Source organism: Psammomys obesus, unplaced genomic scaffold (assembly GCF_907164565.1).
Source record: "Psammomys obesus unplaced genomic scaffold, mPsaObe1.curated_primary_1811, whole genome shotgun sequence".
NCBI lineage: Eukaryota > Metazoa > Chordata > Mammalia > Rodentia > Muridae > Psammomys > Psammomys obesus.
The window spans coordinates 12019057-12038592 of NW_026596149.1; the positions used below are offsets into that span (position 1 = coordinate 12019057).

Genomic DNA, 19536 nt, shown 5'->3' on the forward strand with positions numbered 1-19536 from the left:
ACGGAGCCGGCTGGCCGGGAGCCCGCGCCGCCGCCGCGCGCGCCGGGGGTCCGCGGGGTGATTGGCGGGCGGAGGGGCGCGGGCCGGGGGCCGGGAGGGCCCGGCGCTGCGTGCGGACCCTCGGGAGGCGGAACCTGCCGGCCGCCCTCCTCCCCTCCGCCGCGCAAGTTTCGGTCCCCGGGGAGACGCGTCTCCCTCGCAAGTTTCAGTGGTGGCGCCGTGCTGGAGCGCGAGTGGGCAGGACCCGGGCAAACTTCGTTCTCCGAAGAGACGGCCGGGCTGCCGCAAGAACTTTGTTTGGAGCAGCCCCGGGGAGGATGGGCGTGAGGGAGGGATCTGGAAAGCCTGGAAATCCGTGCGCCCTTGTAAAGTTTTGCAGGATAGTTTGGGGTGTGTGTGTGTGTGTAGGGGAGCACGGTAGCTCGCCGGTGTCTTAATGCGAGCAAAGGAGAGACAGGTCTGACTCCATGGTGGGACGGCTGTGTACATCGGGTATCTCTGGGCTCGTCCTAGCCTCCCTCTTTTTAATCAACAAACACTTCTTGGTTTATTTTGAAAAGTAGCACCCGAAGTGTTAGCTAACGTCGCAGCATTTTCGAAAAGCGGGCGGTAGTAGACTCTTCTCTTCACTCTCTTCCCCTACCCCAGAGGCGTTTGTAGAGGACTTTAGTGGCCTTATGGATTGGAAAGGCTCGGTGAGCTGGGGCAGTACCCAGTCTTTAGGAAGAGTGGAAGAAGTCAGAAGCTGTAGGACACTGTGCTAAGTATTCTTCTTGCCGGAATAGTTTAGTGTTGGATCAGTTGTCTGTCTGTCTGTCTATCTTTCTATCTATCTATCTACCTACCTACCTATCTCTATCTCTGTATCTATACACTCATCTATCTAATTAGAGCTATGAGACGTTTCATAGCTCAAAAAAGTTTCGCAGTATGGTTGCGATCACGACTGGCTAATTCCCTCCCATTCTGAATCTCTGGAAAGTTTTGTCAGTGGTGGTGGTGGGGAACTAGGGCAGAGTTTTAATTTTTTTCCCCCTTTCTTTAGGTCGTCTTAATAACCAGTAAACCGGCATAGGATGAACAGTGTCTCATTGCTTTTTTCAGTTAGGCCCCACAATCAACAAAATATTTTCTAGTGTGTTAGGATTTTAAGGAGAAATTGTAAGCATGGTGTCATTCACTTGCTAAGGGGGATGGCCGATCCTAGTTTGTACTCTCCTCAGGCCATTAAGCCGGAGGTCAAAATAGAAAAGGGGAATTATACTAATAACAGTGTAAATTAATTTCTAAGGGAAATACACAGCCCTAATTGCAAGGACAGGTGTCCTGAGTTAAAAGACTCAGCGAGTTCAAGAGGCATCCTTGGTCAAACTTTCAGAGCCTGAGTCCTGAGCTTTGGTGCCGGTCCCTACTTACTTTTTAACAGGACTGTACAGCTCTGGGTTGTGCTTGGTTCTGGTGAGTATAATCCATCAGCAACCCCTTTCTCTTAGATTTATTGTGTTATGTGTATGAGTGCTTTGCTGCATTTCTCCATGCGTGCGCCTTTTGCTCTCAGAAGAGGTCAGAAGAGAGTGTCACATCCCCTGGAACTGGAGTTATGGATGGTTGTGGGTGCTGGGAGTCAAACCTGGATCTCCTGGAAGAGCAGCAAGTGTTCCAAACCACTGAGCAATCTCCCCAGCCCTCATCACTCCCTTTAACAGTGTTTTGCTCTGCAGGTAACCCTCAGTGAGGACAGCTGGTCTGGTTAAACGAGTCAGTAAGAACAAGTGTCAGACTTGGTGTTGGGTGTAAATTGACTGATCGTCTTCAAGCATTGGGAGGGAACCAGCAGATCCAGTGTGGGCCTCCACAGCCAGGCAGTTTGACTCTCCCAGCTGTACTATCATGTCAAATTATTGTTACATTTTGTAGCCAGTAAAGATGGGTGAAAAAAGCCAGTGAGTTCAACCTTGTATTAAACTGGGAGGATTTTGGTGAAAATTGAAAACGGTTAAGGAAGTTCAGAAGTAAGCCAAAGAATTTAAAATACTAAAACTTGAAGACTTGCTACTTCAGGTAGAGAGAATGAGACATTTTCTGGATGAGTTTAGTTCTTTAACATCTTTGTTCTGTAACTAGTGCAATTCAGACCAATTCCTACAGACGTAGTGTGTCCTTTCAGTGTGACTTGTGAGATGCAGTTTCCACTTGCAGATGTGATCTAATTATATATTAGAGTCATTTTCCCCTCTCAAAGGTTTCCACCATTTCTACAGTTACCATGAGACTCACAGAGGAAGAGAGTCTGACCTGTGGCACTCCTCCATAGAGCATACAGGCTCCATTAGAGGGTGTGGGAATTAGAGTCGCAGAGTCAGCCTAGTGTCATCTACAGGTGCGCTCACCTCATGACACACTTTTTGAAAGCTTCTCTGTAAAATTAGGATATTTGAGGGCGAGAAAGAGTGTATATAGAATCAGGGAGACTGATTGGAGGTCACGTGAGAATGTTTGCTGCTCTAAGTGTTTTCCTAAATTTTGTTATTGATATGGGTGTGCACACACGTGCAGGAAGTGTAGGCACCTGATCACATGTGGGTGCATGTGCATGCCAGAGGCCAGCCTTCTGCATTGTTCCTAGGAAGCACCTTGGTTTTTTGACAGTGACCCAGACCTGGCCCTGCTGATGAGGCTTGGTTGGCTGGCCAGTGAGCCTCAGCCTCTTCCAACCCTCCCTCCTCTCTACCTCCCCGCCTTCCCCCGTTTATGCTTGGGTTTAGTTTACTTCCAAGTTGTCCTTTCTTTTGGAAGTTGTTTTTTTGAGGTCTTAGTTGAAATCAAGGGATGGTTGACTTGGTATTTCCTACGCTGTGACCCTTTGCCTGTTCAGGGCTGCCTCGTAAAGTGTAACCTCTCAGCTGCCTGTTCTGATCAGGCAGCAGTTTTCCGGGATAAAGAAGCCCTAGGGTGCTATGCTCTCTCTCCATTTTGGATTCTCAATCTCTTTCGAGCTCTCATTACTCATTTCTTAGCATCTTGTTAGTTCTTGGGTGTATACCCTTTGAAAAAGTTGTATTGTTAATGTACAACAATGTGTGCTAGTCTTAGATGTATATCCTGAAGAATTTTTATAATATAATTGACTTTGTAATTACTCATTTAATCTATAGAGTGAAATACTCTATAGAGTATTTCTTGTGTCCCAGAGGTTTATTACAATTGTTTCCAATCAATGCCTTCTTCCCATCTTGAGACTAGGGCTTAATTTTCCATCACTTAAGGTTAATTTTGCATTTTATTTTATTTTTTCGTAGAAATAATGTCATTCATTGTACTGTTTTGTGCTTGATATCTTTCATTCAGCATTGTATTATATAAGCGAATTTCATTTGTGTTGTTTGTAGCTGTTTCTTTATATTGCCCAGTATTTGTTTTAGTTACTTTGGCTACCTAAAAAATTGTTCAAGATTATAGCTTAAAACAATGGCATTATTTGCTTTCTTCACAGATCTGTAGTTTGGGCAGTGCTTGTGTGTGATTCACTCCGTTTCAGGAGGGGTGCTTGAAGGCTAGGCCTACTATTATATGAAAGGTTGCTGTTATGTCTGAGAGTCAGTGACAGGACACTTAGATTCAGTCTTGCAGTATGGCTTGAGGTTGCTCACATGAACTGTGTGCCTGGATTCCAAGGGGAAGAGAGAGAGAGAGAGAGAGAGAGAGAGAGAGAAAATAGAGAATTTGGGGAGTGAGCCACAAGGAAGCTATATTGTCCTTGTCACTTAGACTTGGCACCCCTGTGGTATTAATACCTATTGTGTATTAATTACTACTTGAAGAGTTGTGAAATGCCCATCATGTAAAGAAAAGGGAAATGGCCCTATTTTTTGACTGGGAGACAAAATATTCTAAAAAATCTTGCAGGATCATACTGTAGTTATCAGAAAATATAGATTGGCATAATGGTGGCCTAGTCCATGACTATTTCACAATTTGCCCACTCCACTTTTTACTAAGCATTGGGTTGTTCTCAGCTCCTAGCTGCTCAGGCTGCTTTGAATGGTCTTGTGTGTTTTGTTGGATATATGAACACCTTCCTTTTGGCTATTCCTAGGGATGGAATTGTTCACCAGTAGGTAGACATGCAGTTAGCTTTAGTAATTACTTAGCAAACATTTGTTCACAGTGTTGGTGCCACTTTATATTCTTGGTATTTTAGTATCTTAAAACTACATGTGGTGTAGATTGTTGGGTCAGCTCTTTGTCTTCTAGGGAGAAAGGTGGTCTGTTTCTACCGTTGGGGACTTGCAGGTCCTTCTTTCTTCTTCTCTTTTTCTTGGATGTGTGTGTGCATGTTGTGCCATGTGTGTGCATGCATATGCTTATGTGGGCACACATGTGAAGGCCCAAAGCCAGTACCAGGAGGCTTATATCATTCTACCTTTTCACTGAGACAGTGTCTCAGTTGAACCAGAGTTTGCTATTTCTGCTGGTTTCAAGTTGGCCAACGTGCTTCAGGGATCCCTTGCCATTACCCAGCTGGCATTTACATGGGTTCTGATGATCCTAACTTCAGTCCTCTTGCTTGCCTGGCAAACAGTTTTTTTAAGCCCCTGAGCGATCTTCCCAGCCCTTAAAGCTTTCATGTGTGGTACTCAGCTGGATGCTTAGTTATTGGAAATAGAGATTATGTAGAAGGGTGTGATTGTGCAGAACTAGGGCAGTTTTCAGAACAGCATTTTATGGTATGTATTCAATGTACATTGAATACCATATGTATGTATGATATGTACATTAATTACTAAGGAAAGCTTTTTGGATTTTTCTTTTTAGGAATTTCTTTTTAAAGACTTCAAACACTGCCCCTTAACAAAGTATATCATATTAATTTTTTATTTTTTATATTAATTACAGTTTATTCACTTTGTATCCCAGCTGTAGACCCCTTCCTCATTCCCTCCCAATTCCACCCTCCTTCCCTCATCTGTAGATCATATTTTGTTGACAGTCAGCACTTAAATATCTGTTTGAATTCTAAGCTCATTCTGCAGACTTGGTGGGGTTCATTTTCCTGACTAGGAACAAAAAACAAACAAACAGACAAACAAACAAACTTCTCTCCAAGGTAGATAATTTGTCCTCATGGAGGACTGCCAGAAGGATATTCTGTAGGCCCTCAGACTTAGGTTTGCATTTGATGACATCATCATTAACAGTCTCTTTGACTGTTTCTCTTCAGGGGTCAAGTCAGTCTTCGCCTCACCCCCTTAGTGGAACATTTTAGACTGGTTTGTTTTTAGTACATTTACTGTGATAGTTGGTGCTAAGAAAATTAGAATCTTTCTCAGCTTCTCATTTAATTATGATTAGTTTTAAAGTCATAAAGAACACAAGTTACAAATAGAACTTGAATATTGTGTTTCAACTTTCTTATTTTATGAGCCCAAAAATGTATTAGGACTATTAATATGCACATAAGCTTTATCTTTAGTTTACCAGGACATCTTCCAGACAGGATCTTGTGATACTCCTGGGCACTAGTCAGCCTGGAGAATTTAACTCTGACCCTGCACACATGGACCCAGGGAAGCCAGGTGGACTTCCTTGTAGTGGTTTCCTTGCGAGGGCGCGCATACAGCCGGCCACCATCTTGCTAACTTCCAGTTCATCCATACTACCTCAGATCTCTGTGTCTGTATCTATCTTTGGCTTCTAAGTTTACTCATTCCCAGGTAATACAGCGCCTGGAATACACAGAAGCCCCGATTGCCACTTCTGCCAGCCGATTTCTCTTGGTGCTTTTGTTCTGAATTTACTCTGTTGGCTTCAGGATGGTTGGGATTAAGTTTGCCTTGTGTCCTAAGCTAGTTGGGAAGTTTTATATATTGTAGCATTGAACTAATGTTTATTTAAAGAGCAGATAAGTGTATTCTAGTGTTTAGATTTTAGTTAATTACAAATTCCTTGGATATAGGTCTTAGAATTATGTCTACTTTTAAATCATGATGTCTACTTTAGTGCTCATTGTAGATGGCAACCTGGAATTTTAATGATACCAGGTTCCAGAAAAGACTGTGATCTTCAGTTTAGCTTTATCTGTGGAGCTTAGCCACTTTGCACAGTTCTGATATGATAGAAATATCAAGTGCATATGGCAAATATAACATTATATGCTGCCCTCTTCTCTCTGATGATAGAAATAAGAAGGTTTTAGAAATGACGCTTGCTTTCTGAAGTGCCTGTTGACCAGTATAAACGAAGCCACTAGAATTTGATAAGCCGGTCTGGAATCCTAACTTAAAATTCTACCCAAGAAAGGAAATTTGACCTTATCCTTATCTCATGCATTATTAACATACACGTGTAAACAAACTGCTGAAAGAAACCGTTTTACTATTGGGCCCATCTCATTCTTTGATCTCAGTAGCAGGAAATATCTTGTTGACTTAGTGAGCAAAATAAACAAACCTCTTTTTACTGTCAGTGACAGATTCTCTATACTTTCCTTGTGATGGGAAAAGATTCCAGGCTATGGGAATTTAGTATTGTGTCTTATGGGTCTATGATGCTCTAGAGTATTGTTTATAGAAAGTCTAAGAATTGTGTAACTACGAGGGTGAGATATCTCTTAATGAGTAATGTTTGTGGTACTAACTGGGGTGATTTCTTCATCTAGAATAACACATTTCACCTGGGAATCTGCCCTGGCATACTTAGTAGGACTAATGAACGGACTGAATTAAGAAAGGAAGGTGCTAGAATTATTATAACGTACACCTTGCAAGCGGTAGTATTTTGTTCATAGCATTGTTGGCCATGCCTAGGAAGGGCTTGTTGCCTGCCTAGTAAATTTATATGTTGTATGTTTTTAAAAATAAAAAATGTATTATTATTTAAAAAAAAATTGAGACAGTGTCTTAGTAGCCTGGGTTGGCCTGGAACTTGCTCTGTAGACCAGGCTGGCCTCAAATTCCTAGAGATCTTCTCAGCCTCCTCAGTGCTGAGCTAACGGCATATGCTTCCAGGTCTGCTTATGTCGTCTGTTTTAAGTTTGAAAACTGAAGTCACAAGTCTTGGCTTGTGAGCCTTTGAGAAAACAGATGCTAGCTGGGTGAAGCTTACTTTTTGATACTGCTTTCTTGATGATTCTGTGATAAAGGTGGGTAAAGGCCATTGCAGTGTGAGAGACTCTATGAATAATGAACAGTCCCTTCAGTTGTTTATTATTGGACACCTGAGTTTAAAATTTTGTGATGTTATAATTAATGCAGTGATGAAGGAAATTTTTGTAAGCATTTTTGGGAGGGGAGAGAGGAATGACTTTAAAAAAAATAGTAATGTCGAAAAAGCAGCTACTGGGGCTCAAGAGATGGCTCAGCCATTAAAGGCTAGGCTCACAACCATAAATATAGGAGAAAAACCAGCTACTGGAGAGGGATTGTACAGCTGTGAAGGTGAGGTGGGAGCTCCAGTGGTGAGACACACAAATACAGGTCTTTGGGTAGCCAGATGTTCTGTATGCGGATACTGTCTAATCAGGTCTTCCTGGGTAAACAAAGCTTCACAAAAAACTCCCTCAGATTTGTAGTAGAGCCGTCAATCACTTGTATTCCTCTTTTACCTGTAAGGAATGAGTGACTCACTGCAACTGTTTCTGTCTCTTAATTACTCTTTAGAGGTTATAACTGCATTTAACACCTTTATATGTATAGCTGCATATATTTATGTTAGCTGTTGTTAAATTTTCTGTACTTTTGGGAAGTTGTTTCTTTTGCGTTGGAATACTGTACAATACAGGATTCATACAAGACATTCTGTATTGCATGAAGACTAACATAGTGACATCCATTCAGTTTTACCCCTCACCTTTAGTGGGAGAACAGTTCCAGTCTCCTGAATAACTGTGTGTTCTGAGGAAGCATCAGCCTCATATTCTTTTCCTTCTTTTTAGATATGTGAACATCTCTAAACAATGCATTGTCAACATTATGTATTCTGGAACATTATACAAGTGATTTCATGTATCCTTGATATTATTGTATCAACAATTCTGAGTTTTTTGTTGTTGTTGTTGATACACGTACTTTTGGTTCATTTCACTGCTTCCATAATGCAGATGATGTAATTAATTCGTCTGTAGAACTAGTTTTTTGTTTCTTTTGCTCCGACAAACAGCATTCTTGCAAGACCGCCTTCTTTCTTTTACAGTGAGACAAAATTGCTAGGAAATTTCTCTTTCTCTCTCTCTCTGTCTTTTTTTTTTTTTTGGTGTGATGCTGGGAATTGAACCCAGGACCTTGTGTTTGGCAGGTAGGTGCTCTACTGCTGAGCTTTGCCCGCAGCTCCACAGTCATTTCTAGTTACATCCTAACACAAACATGGAATTGATTCCATAGCCACATCTCTCTATATTAGTCGGTATTCGCCAACTCTGCTTATGTGTCTTTATTTCTAGCCTCTATGTGCTTTTCCTGTTTAGATTTGTTTCCTATAATTAGTATGTGCCTAGAATTTTGAATGCAGTCTTTTTAACTTGAAGCTTTAGTTATTTTATTTTTTTCTTTTTGTTCTTGTTTTTCAAGACAAGGTTTTCCTGTGTAGCTCTGACTGTCTTGGAACTCATTCTGTAGACCAGGCTGGCCTCGAACTCAGAGATCCTTCTGCTTCTGCCTTTTGAGTGCTGGGGTTCAAGGCATGTGCCACCTCTACTGGGCCCACAGAGGCCAGAGGTGTTGGATCCCCTGGGATCTGGAGTGTCAGGAGGTTTACCTCCTGACATGGGTTTTGGGAATCAAGCTTCTGTCTTCTGCAAAAGCAGTACTTGCTCGTAACTGCTCCCCGTCCCTGGAAGTCAGTGTCTCTATCCCCTGGCTTAGGCATCTTTGGCTGTAATGATGTAATTACCACAGAATTTCGTTGGCTGACAGCAGACATGTCTAGCTCAGAGATCTGCATCCTTGGCTGAGTTTGACTGAGTTTGGCTTTGTTTGGTCATAAGCTGTGGGCTCTCTTCAGTTCTGTGTTATTTTGGGGCTAGCAGCCTTCTTGGGTGTACATGTCTAATGCTGCTGTGCAGACTAAGACATTGTAGGCAAACGGCGCTCTTACAGCCTCCAATTAGGTGTAGTCATTTCTGCCCCAGTCCCCAGTCTGGGGAGGAAGACATTTTGACACACCCAATACATGAGCAGCTAGATTAGTGCTGGGTCAGGTGGTGAACACCTTTAATTCCCTGTAGGCACAGGCAGGCAAAGCTCTTGAGTTCAAGGCCAGACTGGTCTACAAAGTGAGTTCCAGAGTGAGTCAGAGCTACACAGAGAAACCCTGTCTGGAAAAACTGAAAAATAAACAAAACAAAACAACAACAAAGTAAGATAAATGCTGGATTTTGCAGAACTACTACAAATACCCAGTATGAGAAATCGTGTATTTAAGATACATTTCTCTTCTCTAGGGAAGGGTAACTAGGTGAGGAGAAAGAAAGCCTGAATATTTTGTCTTGTGTGCTAGTGCAACCGAGCCTCTCGGTCACTGAGAAAAGCTTGCTTTGAAGGTAGATGGGAGTAGGCCTGGAGAGCAGACCTCTGCTTTGAAGCTGTGATTCGCACAAAGAACCTTGATCAGGTGACCTCACTGTGCCATCCCTAAGCACATTGCTAAGAGTTGTTCCATGGGCTGGCCACTGGAGGTTTGATCATGCTCGGAGAGGTCACAAGTGTGGGAGGTGGACCTGGGAGGACTAGGAAGTGAGTGCGATCAGGGTGCATTATGTGAAATTCCCAAATAATCAATAAAATTATTATGTTGGGAAAAAAAGTCGCTCCATGGATCCATACGTTAAATTCTAATATATGCTTTGCATGTTTGTAAACTGTAAGACTTGTGTGCATTTGTTGCCTTATATGGTAAGTCTGTACATCCAGTATTTGTAAGTTTTATTATCCTGACTTAAAAATATTATGTTAATTATCTGTAAGTATATTTGTTTGCATGTGGGTTTGTGCAACATTAGTGCAGGTGGCTGAGGTGGCTAGACAGAGGCATCAGGAGTTGGAGTTAAGGACAGCTGTGACTCCCTGACATGGATCATGGTAACTGAACTTGGTTCCTCTGGAAAAACAGCAGTTTCTCTTAACTGCTGAGCCATCCTTCTAGCCCCTATATTAATGTTTTTAAAGTTAGTATTTTTAGTGCTGAGAAAATCTTTACATCTTAAATACCAGACTAAGGTTTTATTTGGCATCTTATGGTATGGCAGGAAGGAGGCATTACATCCTAAAAGGTACTTTGACATTACCATTTAGAAAATACATTTAAAATGTATATAAACATAAGCTCCTGGGCAAAGGGTAGTTGCTCCAAATGTGAATGTGTGTGGACTCTTGGGGGCTCTATGAACTTTGTGTTTTTGTGACATTTGCCTGCCTTTCCCTATTGTCATTCAGCATGTTCCGCCACTTAATTTCCAAGAAGGGAAATCAAACCCAATAAACTTAATGCAGAACCATCAAGAAGTGTACTTATTGTGAGAAAATATGAACGTGTATCTGAAGCTAAAGTGGGGTTTTATTCGATAGTAGATTTGCTACACTAATTGGGTTATCTGGAAATGGTATCACCAGCTAATGCACAGATGAAAGAAAGCCTGTGGGCTGGGGTCAGGTGACAGGATGGCAGAACTATGATTATATACCACTGCTAACTACAGTGTAGGCAGCATGTGGTGCTTGCACATGCTGATGCAATCTTTACATTGTGTAAAGGCATGCTTCTCCTGCATCTTACGTAATCCAAATACAATGTATGGGTACAGTGAACTGAATCTTTAAAGTGTTATCCTAACTTTGATTCATAGCTGAGGGCCTTACAGCGTTGCTGTCTCCTTGAGTGATTTAGAAAGTTAAGTGTTGCTTTCCACGATTGTAGGATGTAGTTTACTGGTTTATGAAGAGGGTTATGCAAGTGTGCATTTTGTATTGAATTATAGAGCTGTAAAATTATGTATTAGAGCTAGGAAGGCATTTATACATCCACATTTTTGTTAACTTCTAGTACTTTTGTCTCATCTAAAAATGTGTTAATCAAAAGAGGAAGGGTTAGACTACAAATGTTAAACAAGGGTCAAGTGTGTTTTAATATTGACACCCATATTAATATAAAGCAATGCTTACGTTATACTTGGGAGAAAAGAACTACATCTAAAAGTTTCAACTTATTTACCAAATATAGTTTTAAAATACTTAGTATGTACTGAAAGGATATGTACTGCTGGGTAGTGGCTGCACATGTTTTTCATGCCAGCACTTGGGAGTCAGCAGCAGGTGGATCTCTATGAGCTTGAGGTCATCCTAGACTACAGGGCGGGTTCCAAGACAGCCAGAGCTATACAGAGAAACCCTGTCTTTTGGGGTGGGGGGGGGAGATATGTGCTGGACATAACTGGATAAACATGAACATGCTTTATAATGAAGAAATGGCATCACTAAAGAAAGTTGATAGCAATAACTTTTGTGGTCATTATTTGAGACTTATATAAATGACTGGTATACGGTTAAATAGATCTAACCAACATGAGTTGCTGTGTTTATCCAGGGCAGAGCACTCTTCTTTTTCTTGGCTTTCTTAGTTGGGAATGGGGAAGGAATACGTTTAGTACTAAAGCCTTAAGTTAAGCTTTATGTCACAGCTGCCCTCTGCATAGTAACATCTGGCAATTGCTTGTACATATTGAGCTCCTGTATGGCAGTTGCCTTGTACACACTAAGCTCCTGTGTGGCAGTTGCCTTGTACATACTAAACTCCTGTATGGCAATTACCATTCAAATATTTTTTAATTCTTGAAGTTGCTTGTTTCAGAAAGAGGGACCTGTGATTTGGATGGTGATTAGTAGTAGTCTTTATATGTAAAAGAGGATGACTAGGGGTTCTAGAGATAGAAAAAAACGAATTAAAGTTATTTTCATTTCTTCTCAGGAAACTTTAAATATTGACCTTTAGAAAATCTGATTTCTTTCTCTTCTTTTTTTTTTAGAACAGGATATGTATTCCTCTGAGAAACCCTGGATAGTAGATTTTGGCTTAATACTGGATTGGGACAATACACAGAGACTTTTCCAGTCATGAGTAAGTATCTTGCGTGGCTTAATTTCTGCTGCCTTGTAAAGAAGAAACATGCTACTATTATGTCACTTCCTGAAAGACTAATTTCGTTCTCCCTAGTGCTGTTCACATGTCTCTTGGAAGGCCAGGAGAGACATCTTTTGATGCTTGGCTGATGCTAGGAAGTTAGATGTGATAGGGAATGTGGTGCTAGCACATTAGCCCACTAAATCTATCATTTAAGAGCTTCTGTTGGCTCTGTGTTTTCTCCTGGGGGATGATTTTAAAAATATGAGAGGGAATATTGTAGCTGACCATAATTAAGAGAGGACTTACTGTGTAAAATTCCATCATTGGCAACGTGGCTTAATATATTTATGTAAAACCACATAACAGTATATGTATATGAGTGCTTTTAACGGCACAGGTAGACACTTGTATCGGACTTAGCAGGTTTGATTAAAGTTTTAATCTTTTCAATTTTAAGCATATGTCTTTTTTTTGTTCATTTCTGCTGTGAGCAGAACTGCATTTGACTGTCGTACTGCTTGCTTTAGAGTGGGAAGAAAGAATTGGGGTTTATTCTAAATGGGGTCCTGAATGGCCATTGGAAGTACAGACTTTCTGATAATGAAAACTAGGATAGTGTGAGCATTTCCTTATTAGAATGTTAGTTTACACTTTTTTGTATATTCTTTATATTGGTTATGTTTACCTTAATATGAATCAAGGCGGCCTTTTCCATGTTTTTTAGTTAGTTTTATAGTGAAGTGTTTGAGTCTTTCTACTAAAGATTATTTCAGAACGTCACCTTTGGATTTTAAAATAGCTACTGTGTCTTTTTTGTTGTTGTTGTTGTTTGTAGTGGCGTACTTTGAGTAAACAAGGTGAGTTGCTAGAGACACTCAGACCCAGGCTTTGAAGGAGCTGCGTGCAGTGTTTCAACTCCATTCATGAACTCGTATGAGGTTATTTCATAGAAACCCCACTCTAGTGAAGACGGTCGTCAGTTATCAAAAATAAGATGAAAGTAGCAAAGTTTTTTTTTTTTTTTTTGACATAAAACGCTTTTGAAAATTGACCAGACTTGTATTTGTAGTTCTATAGTTCTGTTAGCATCATTGTTACAGGAGTTTCTGAGGACAGGCAACTTCTGGTTTCATTTTCTGCCCTCAGTGTCTTCATGCAGGAGTCAGATCTTGTGAGATTGAAGGTGGTAGTGGGATGGGACTTGTTAGGTGTTATTGTAATGGGTCTTGTTTTAATACTTCAAATGTTTTATTTGTTATATTTAAACTTGGTTCTTTTTTTAAATGTCCACTAGCTTTTCTCATTTTGGTTTTTCTACAGATTAAAAAAAAAAAATGCCATAATGTCTTTGAAGATCTCTTATGGCTTAGTTTGAAGTCTTTTCTACATCATTCAGTACTTTTTCAATTTTGTCTGAGTGAGTTTGTGAGTGGATATTGCTGGTGTGGCCAAAACTCTGAAGCTCAGCAGTCGTACACTAATGGGCTTTATGTCTTCCCTGTTGGCCCTGCTGTCTAGCAGATGCGTCATTGTCTCTGCCTGGCCTTAGAGTTCGCAGATCAGCATTAGGTTGCGTTAGTGGCCCAGAGCAGCCCCGTGGTGACATTAGAGACATCACGGATTCAGCCTCCAGTCAGCTGGTATTAGGTCAGCATCTTTGTCTCCCGCCGTGGCTTCTGTACAGTTGGCAGAGTTTTTCCAGTATTGTGCAGTGAGGAGGAGTACCACGTTGCTCCAGGTTTGACGCAAAGAGTGGATGCTGACCCTGCTTGTATGTATAGTTTCCTGCTGCCTTTCCTGCCCTGGCACAGAGCAGCTTCCATAGAGATGTGTTCACATGCTTTGGGGCACAGCTGTGTCATTGTAGTGCTTTGTCTTATTTCTTTTGTTAAAGTATTTGTTTCTGTGTGTCTTCTGTGTGAGAGGCAGAACCTCAAGGATGAAGCATGTTACTGGGGTTTCACTGTTAGTGTTAGGATGCAGTCAGACTCCATATTTCCCATGAGAGGTCATTTTAAAAGTCAGCCTTTGCTTATTATCCTAGTTCTGAGTCCCTCTCTGTCACGCCCTGTCCCCTTCACTTGCGAGGCAAGCCTGTTGTGCTTGTAGCATACTCAGTGTACTGTAAGGCCATCTGCCAACTGTTGGCCTCTTTTTGTGATCTGTGTGTTCTTTGAAGGCAAACACTATTTTTGGCATTTAGGTACTAAATAAATACTACAAATACTTGCATCTTTAGTTTGTGGTAGATCTTCTGTGTAGTAATATTTTTTGGATGAATTTCAAGGTGTTCTTCTGAGAAGACTGTGCGTAGAGAATGTAGAGGAGTAGACGGAACAGTGTGAGCAGGAAGGTCGACTCCACTGAGGTGCACCGAGTGCCTCAACATTGTAGCATAGAGATGGGAAGGGCCATTGTGAGAGCAGAGTCTGGAGGAAAAGGAGTCATGCACTTGGTCCTTTACAGCAGGTCATATAGTGTTAAAGGTTTCAGTGATGGGGGTGACTTAAGAAAGTCATTTCATTCTGGAGAAATGACTCCGAAAAATACATACTTTATTGTGAACTTAAAAAGTTGGTTACTCAGACAGTGTTTGCTTTTGCTAACTCACTCTTAGACTTTGCTTTTTTGCAAACTTTGTTTGAGTCATATTGGGTTACATTTCTTTTTCTTGACAGTTTGATGATATATGTAGAAGAAGTTTTTCTGCAATAGACCACCATAATAAGCAGTCTAAGGAGTGTTGCAGTGGCCATAATGTGCTGCGTTTCTAGGGAGTTCTTAATGTGAGAAAGTATTTGCATAGTTTGCATTTATTTAGTATATTTATTATTTTTTTAAAGATTTATTTATTTATTATTTAAGCAGCATTTTACTTGCATGTGTGCCTGCAATACCAGAAGAGGGCACCAGATCTCACTATAGATGGTTGTGAGCCACCATGTGGTTGCTGGGAATTGAACTCAGGACCTTTGGAAGAGCAGACAGTGAGTGCTCTTAACCTCTGAGCCATCTCTCCAGCCCTATTTAGTTTATTTTATCATGTAAAGCTGAAGAGGAAATAAAGGAAGTGGGTTTCTTAGATTATTAATAGAGATAGCAAGACAAGTTTTCGTACATCACAGTAACAGCATTTAGTGATTATATTGATGGGTATGTTTAAAACACAAAAAAGCACAAAATAAAAGCAATTATGTATACTTAAATTTTCTTTTCAAAGCTTCATGTTGAAACTTTTCTCTATTTTTAAATTTTAGTTTCTACTGTATCTTTTACTTTTGTCAGAAAAGTTTTGCTTTGAAATTAATTACATGTGTTTTGTAAATTGTTTGGATATCAGTTCTCTTCTGATGAGGTCAATTAGGGGTGTATGTAACATGTCGTGTTTGATCTCGCCCTTTGGCCTGGATAACGGGGTGAGCTTATTTAGTTATCTATTTATTTTGTGTTTTTTAGGTTGCTTTTGCATAGGAAACATCTCTCATTCAGCTGTGGAAAAGAAATGAACACGACATTTGATATAGTGTTTTGATGGTTTTCTAGTGGAGTGGCGACAATTTGCTGTGTCATGTGTTCTAGCAGATAATGTTATAAATTGAGTAGATCACCAGTCCCTCAGTGATGGCTTAGGGCGTCTGCTAGTCTTGGTCATGGAAAAATTGGTAGTAATAAATACTTTCTCTAAATATTAGTTAACAATTCTTTCTAGAGTTAACTAACAATTAACAATTCTAGGCTACCTAGAAATAGAATAACTTCATATTTCAGAAGTAGGCTGGAAATTAAAAGAAAATTTAAGTTGAATTGTACTTTTAAACACTGGTGTGTCTGTTCCATCACTGAGCCGACATCTTCAGTACTGCTGCAGTGATTCTTACTGTAAGAGGTGAACTTGTAGATGCTTGGGGAACTGGCCTTTTGTGGGCAGGCAAGGCTGTGCGGCAGCTGCTGGTGAGAATGTCGTCTCCTGTCTGGACTGACAGCAGTAGAACAAGGTGGGAGCCGTGAGGAGTGCCGGCAAACGCCTCTCCAGAAGAGCGTGCTGCTGCCTTCTTCCCAATCGCACTTCATTGTTTGCTTTCAGCCACTGAGTATGGAATCATTTGGTTTTTAGATCCTGTATCTTCTGCTGTATCCTCCTTTCTCCTTCACATGCTTCTTCTATCTGAAAGTCATTTATTTATAATTAAAACGTTTTTGGTGAAATTTTGGTTTTCTTTGATTAAAAGTCATTTAGTTTTAGTATAAACAAATTACTAAAGTAGTAGTAGCTTTTCCAGCTTCTAAAGTTACTTTCATTAGTTAAAATTATAAGCCATTTGCATATTATTGTTCCAAAGCTAAATTATTTACTAGCTTTTGTAGGCTAGCCGTAAGAATAAATTTTTAGACATACAATATACTGCAAATATGTATATACAAATTTGTTACATGAATCAACTTCAGTACTTTTTTTAGTAGTAATAGAGATTAGTGGTTTACTTTAATGGTTTTAAGACACTTCTTTCTTTTATAGTTTCTTCATTGAGATTTTTATGCATGCATATTATATGTTTTGATCGGATCACTCTATGCCCTTTCCTCCAGCTCCTCCCTTTATTCCTAACCACTTTTCTCTCTCAGCTTCGTCTTCTCTCTTTTCTTAAACCCACAGAGTTCACTTAGTTTTGCCTATGTGTGCGTAGGTATAGCACCATCTATTGGGGCAAGGGTAGCCTCTCGGGGCTTTATCAGTGAAGAAAACTGTCTCTGCCTCAGTCAGCTGTCACTTGCCAGTAACTCCTCAGATACAGATGGGGCTTTGTGAGCCTGAGTTTCATCCATGCTGGGAGTTTCGGATGGCTTGACCTTGTGCAGGTCTTGTGCGTGCCGTCAGTCTCTGTGTGTTTGTGTGTGCAATGACTTTTTTGAAGACAATTCATTCTTAAGGAGAATCTTAACATGCTTTGAGAGAACAGTTTCACAATGGCAGTCTTCTTCAAGTTCCCAGAGCCCCAGAGGCCTGGGATGTAACACTTTGTTTCTGACTAGCCTTATTACGTAGGGCAAATGGTTTGTTGTTTTTAATTGCCAGTCCACTGCGACCTACTTACCCACAGCCTCCAGCTTTATTTATTTGTAGGTGTGTGGACTGGACTGCATTATTTGCAAGCCTTGTACCTGGGGTGGTATGATTAGGCTGGGTAGACCTTTTACTGTGTAAGGAAAAACAGTGTCAGGGCTTGAGGGCTTGCTTGTGGTGCCCCACACTTGTTTCTGGACCACTTGAGAAGTCCCATTGTTCTAGAGACCGCTGCATGTTCGCTGGTCCATTTTATTGGTTCTCTTGGCAGTAAGATTTCAGAGGAATGAATACTTAAAATTAATATTATTTATTTTATTTTTTATGATTTCATAAAACTTTGATTTTTGTAGTTCTTTTCTTGAGTCTATGATTAGAAATGATGTAACATTTAGAAAAGTCCACATCTTTTTGTTAATGTTTCTAACTTTTCTATTTGAAAATATTATTTATTATTTATCAAAAGAAAATGAACAGCATAGTATCTGTTATATGGTCTGTAATGAGCAAATTTATGATTGACATCCACCTTTTATTTTTTCCACAGCAGTTGTGTTATCACTTGCTTCATTTCCTGTAAGTAGACATTTCTTGTTAAGGGAAGCTCTACCATCAGTATGTATGAAGAAGGTCTTATTCCTTAGGACCGGGAAGTTGGTTTCCTAGCCTTTGTCCTTCTTCTCCAAATTGATGTAAAATGGTATTTTGGTATTACTTTTTTTTTTTCTTCTTGGAGAGTTAAGGAGAGAGTAAATTTCCTGCAAGGGAAAGTCTTTGTAGCCTGCATGTAAGCTGGATGTCAGAACAGGTCAGAAGTAGTGTGAGCAGATCTTCCAATTCTTGTTCCACAGTTGTACTTCACTTCATGCACTGAGCTACAGATTAGTCTTTTGAGTATATGTCATCTGCTTGTCAGTCTGCCTACTGTGTGTGTTTGCACACCATATCAAGTGTGTAAAGGTCAGAGGACAACTTGTAGGAGTCAGTTCTCTTCTACCATGTCAGTCCTGGGGACTGAACTCAGATCTTCATGCTTGGCAATAGCTTTACCCACTGAGTCATATTGCTAGTCAGGCTTGTTTGTATATCTGTCTTAATGGAAATGTGATGTCCTTGTGTTATGACTATGGCCCAGAAATTAGGAAGTCAAGTGAAAAACAAAACCTCTAATGCAGTGGTTCTCAATCTGTGGGTTGCAACACCTTCAGGAGTCGAACAGCCCTTGCTCAGGGGTCACATATCAGAATCCTGCATATCAGATATTTATATTACAGTTCATAACAGTAGCAAAATTACAGTTATGAAGTAGCAGTGAAAATAATTTTATGGTTGGGGTCACTACAACATGAGGAACTGTATTAAAGGGTCTCAGCAATAGGAAAGTTGACAACCAGTGCTCTAATGGGTTACCATTGATTTATGAACTCTGCAATGTTGTAAATAAAAAAAAAATTGGTGTTGGGCTATATAATGTTATTTATTATTAGTCCTATAATTATTACTGAGATATTCTTTAACCCACTATCACAGTCAAATAAGACACAGTCACCTTTGTATACTTGCCTATTCACCTTGGGCTGGGCAGATACTACACTGTTTTCGTAACCTCTCTATCCACCTCCCAGCCCCATCCAATGCCATCTGCCTTAGCCATTCCTATCTGGGCTACCTTCATCCATAAGCTTATAAATACTTGCTTATATTTTTATCTTGGTGTTTTCTCCAACCACGCCATCCTCAGAGTCCTTCCTCCTAGCCCACGTGGTTCATTCTCCATGCTAACCCATCGTGGATAACTCCTTCCTCCTCTCTTCCTGTCCATCCGTTTCCTATGATTTTCCTGTCCATGCCTACCCAGTTCTGCCCTGCCCAGGTACAGGCCGTTCAATCATCCAATCAGGTAAGTTTACACAAGGATAGGTGTATCCAGGCAGTAACTGGATCTTGAGGGCCAGTAATTGGCATCAAAATATAAGCATCAGACCAACCTCCAACACTGCAGTTGCACCAGGTTATTTTCTTTTCATAGGAAGAATGCATTTAGGTATTAAATGTTAAGAAAATATAAAAGATTATGGTCAGATACTTAATACTTGCTGAGATTACTATCAAATTATGGGACATTTGAAGCTGTGATGTCTTTAAGAATGGAATGGAAATGGGACTGATGTGTTAGTCTTGTTTGAGGTCTTCCCTGGTTACCCTTTTTATGGTCTAGTAAATACAGGGTCAGGAGATGCTTGTGTATGACTGGTCAAAATCAAGTATGTGTGTATGGATGATGTTTTGTGTGAGCTTACAGTAGCAGATCCCATGTGTTATCCTTAGTGATAGCTTTCTGTGCTCTTTCTGTGGTGTGTGAG

At 40.4% G+C, this 19536-nt stretch overlaps 1 protein-coding gene across 2 annotated transcripts in view; it reads left to right on the forward strand.

Annotated features, from left to right (window-relative positions):
• The window catches only part of Usp6nl (USP6 N-terminal like), a 129727-nt gene that overhangs the window by 662 nt on the left and 109529 nt on the right, over positions 1 to 19536 (forward strand). Inside the window, exons 1-2 of one of the 2 annotated variants that reach the window (XM_055593897.1) lie at positions 1426 to 1458; positions 12014 to 12105. In XM_055593897.1, coding sequence (XP_055449872.1) covers positions 12102 to 12105 — 4 coding nt within the window. In that variant the 5' untranslated portion in view covers positions 1426 to 1458; positions 12014 to 12101. Of the gene's footprint in view, positions 1 to 1425; positions 1459 to 12013; positions 12106 to 19536 lie in introns of those variants that run through there. The other variant, XM_055593896.1, reaches the window with a different exon arrangement.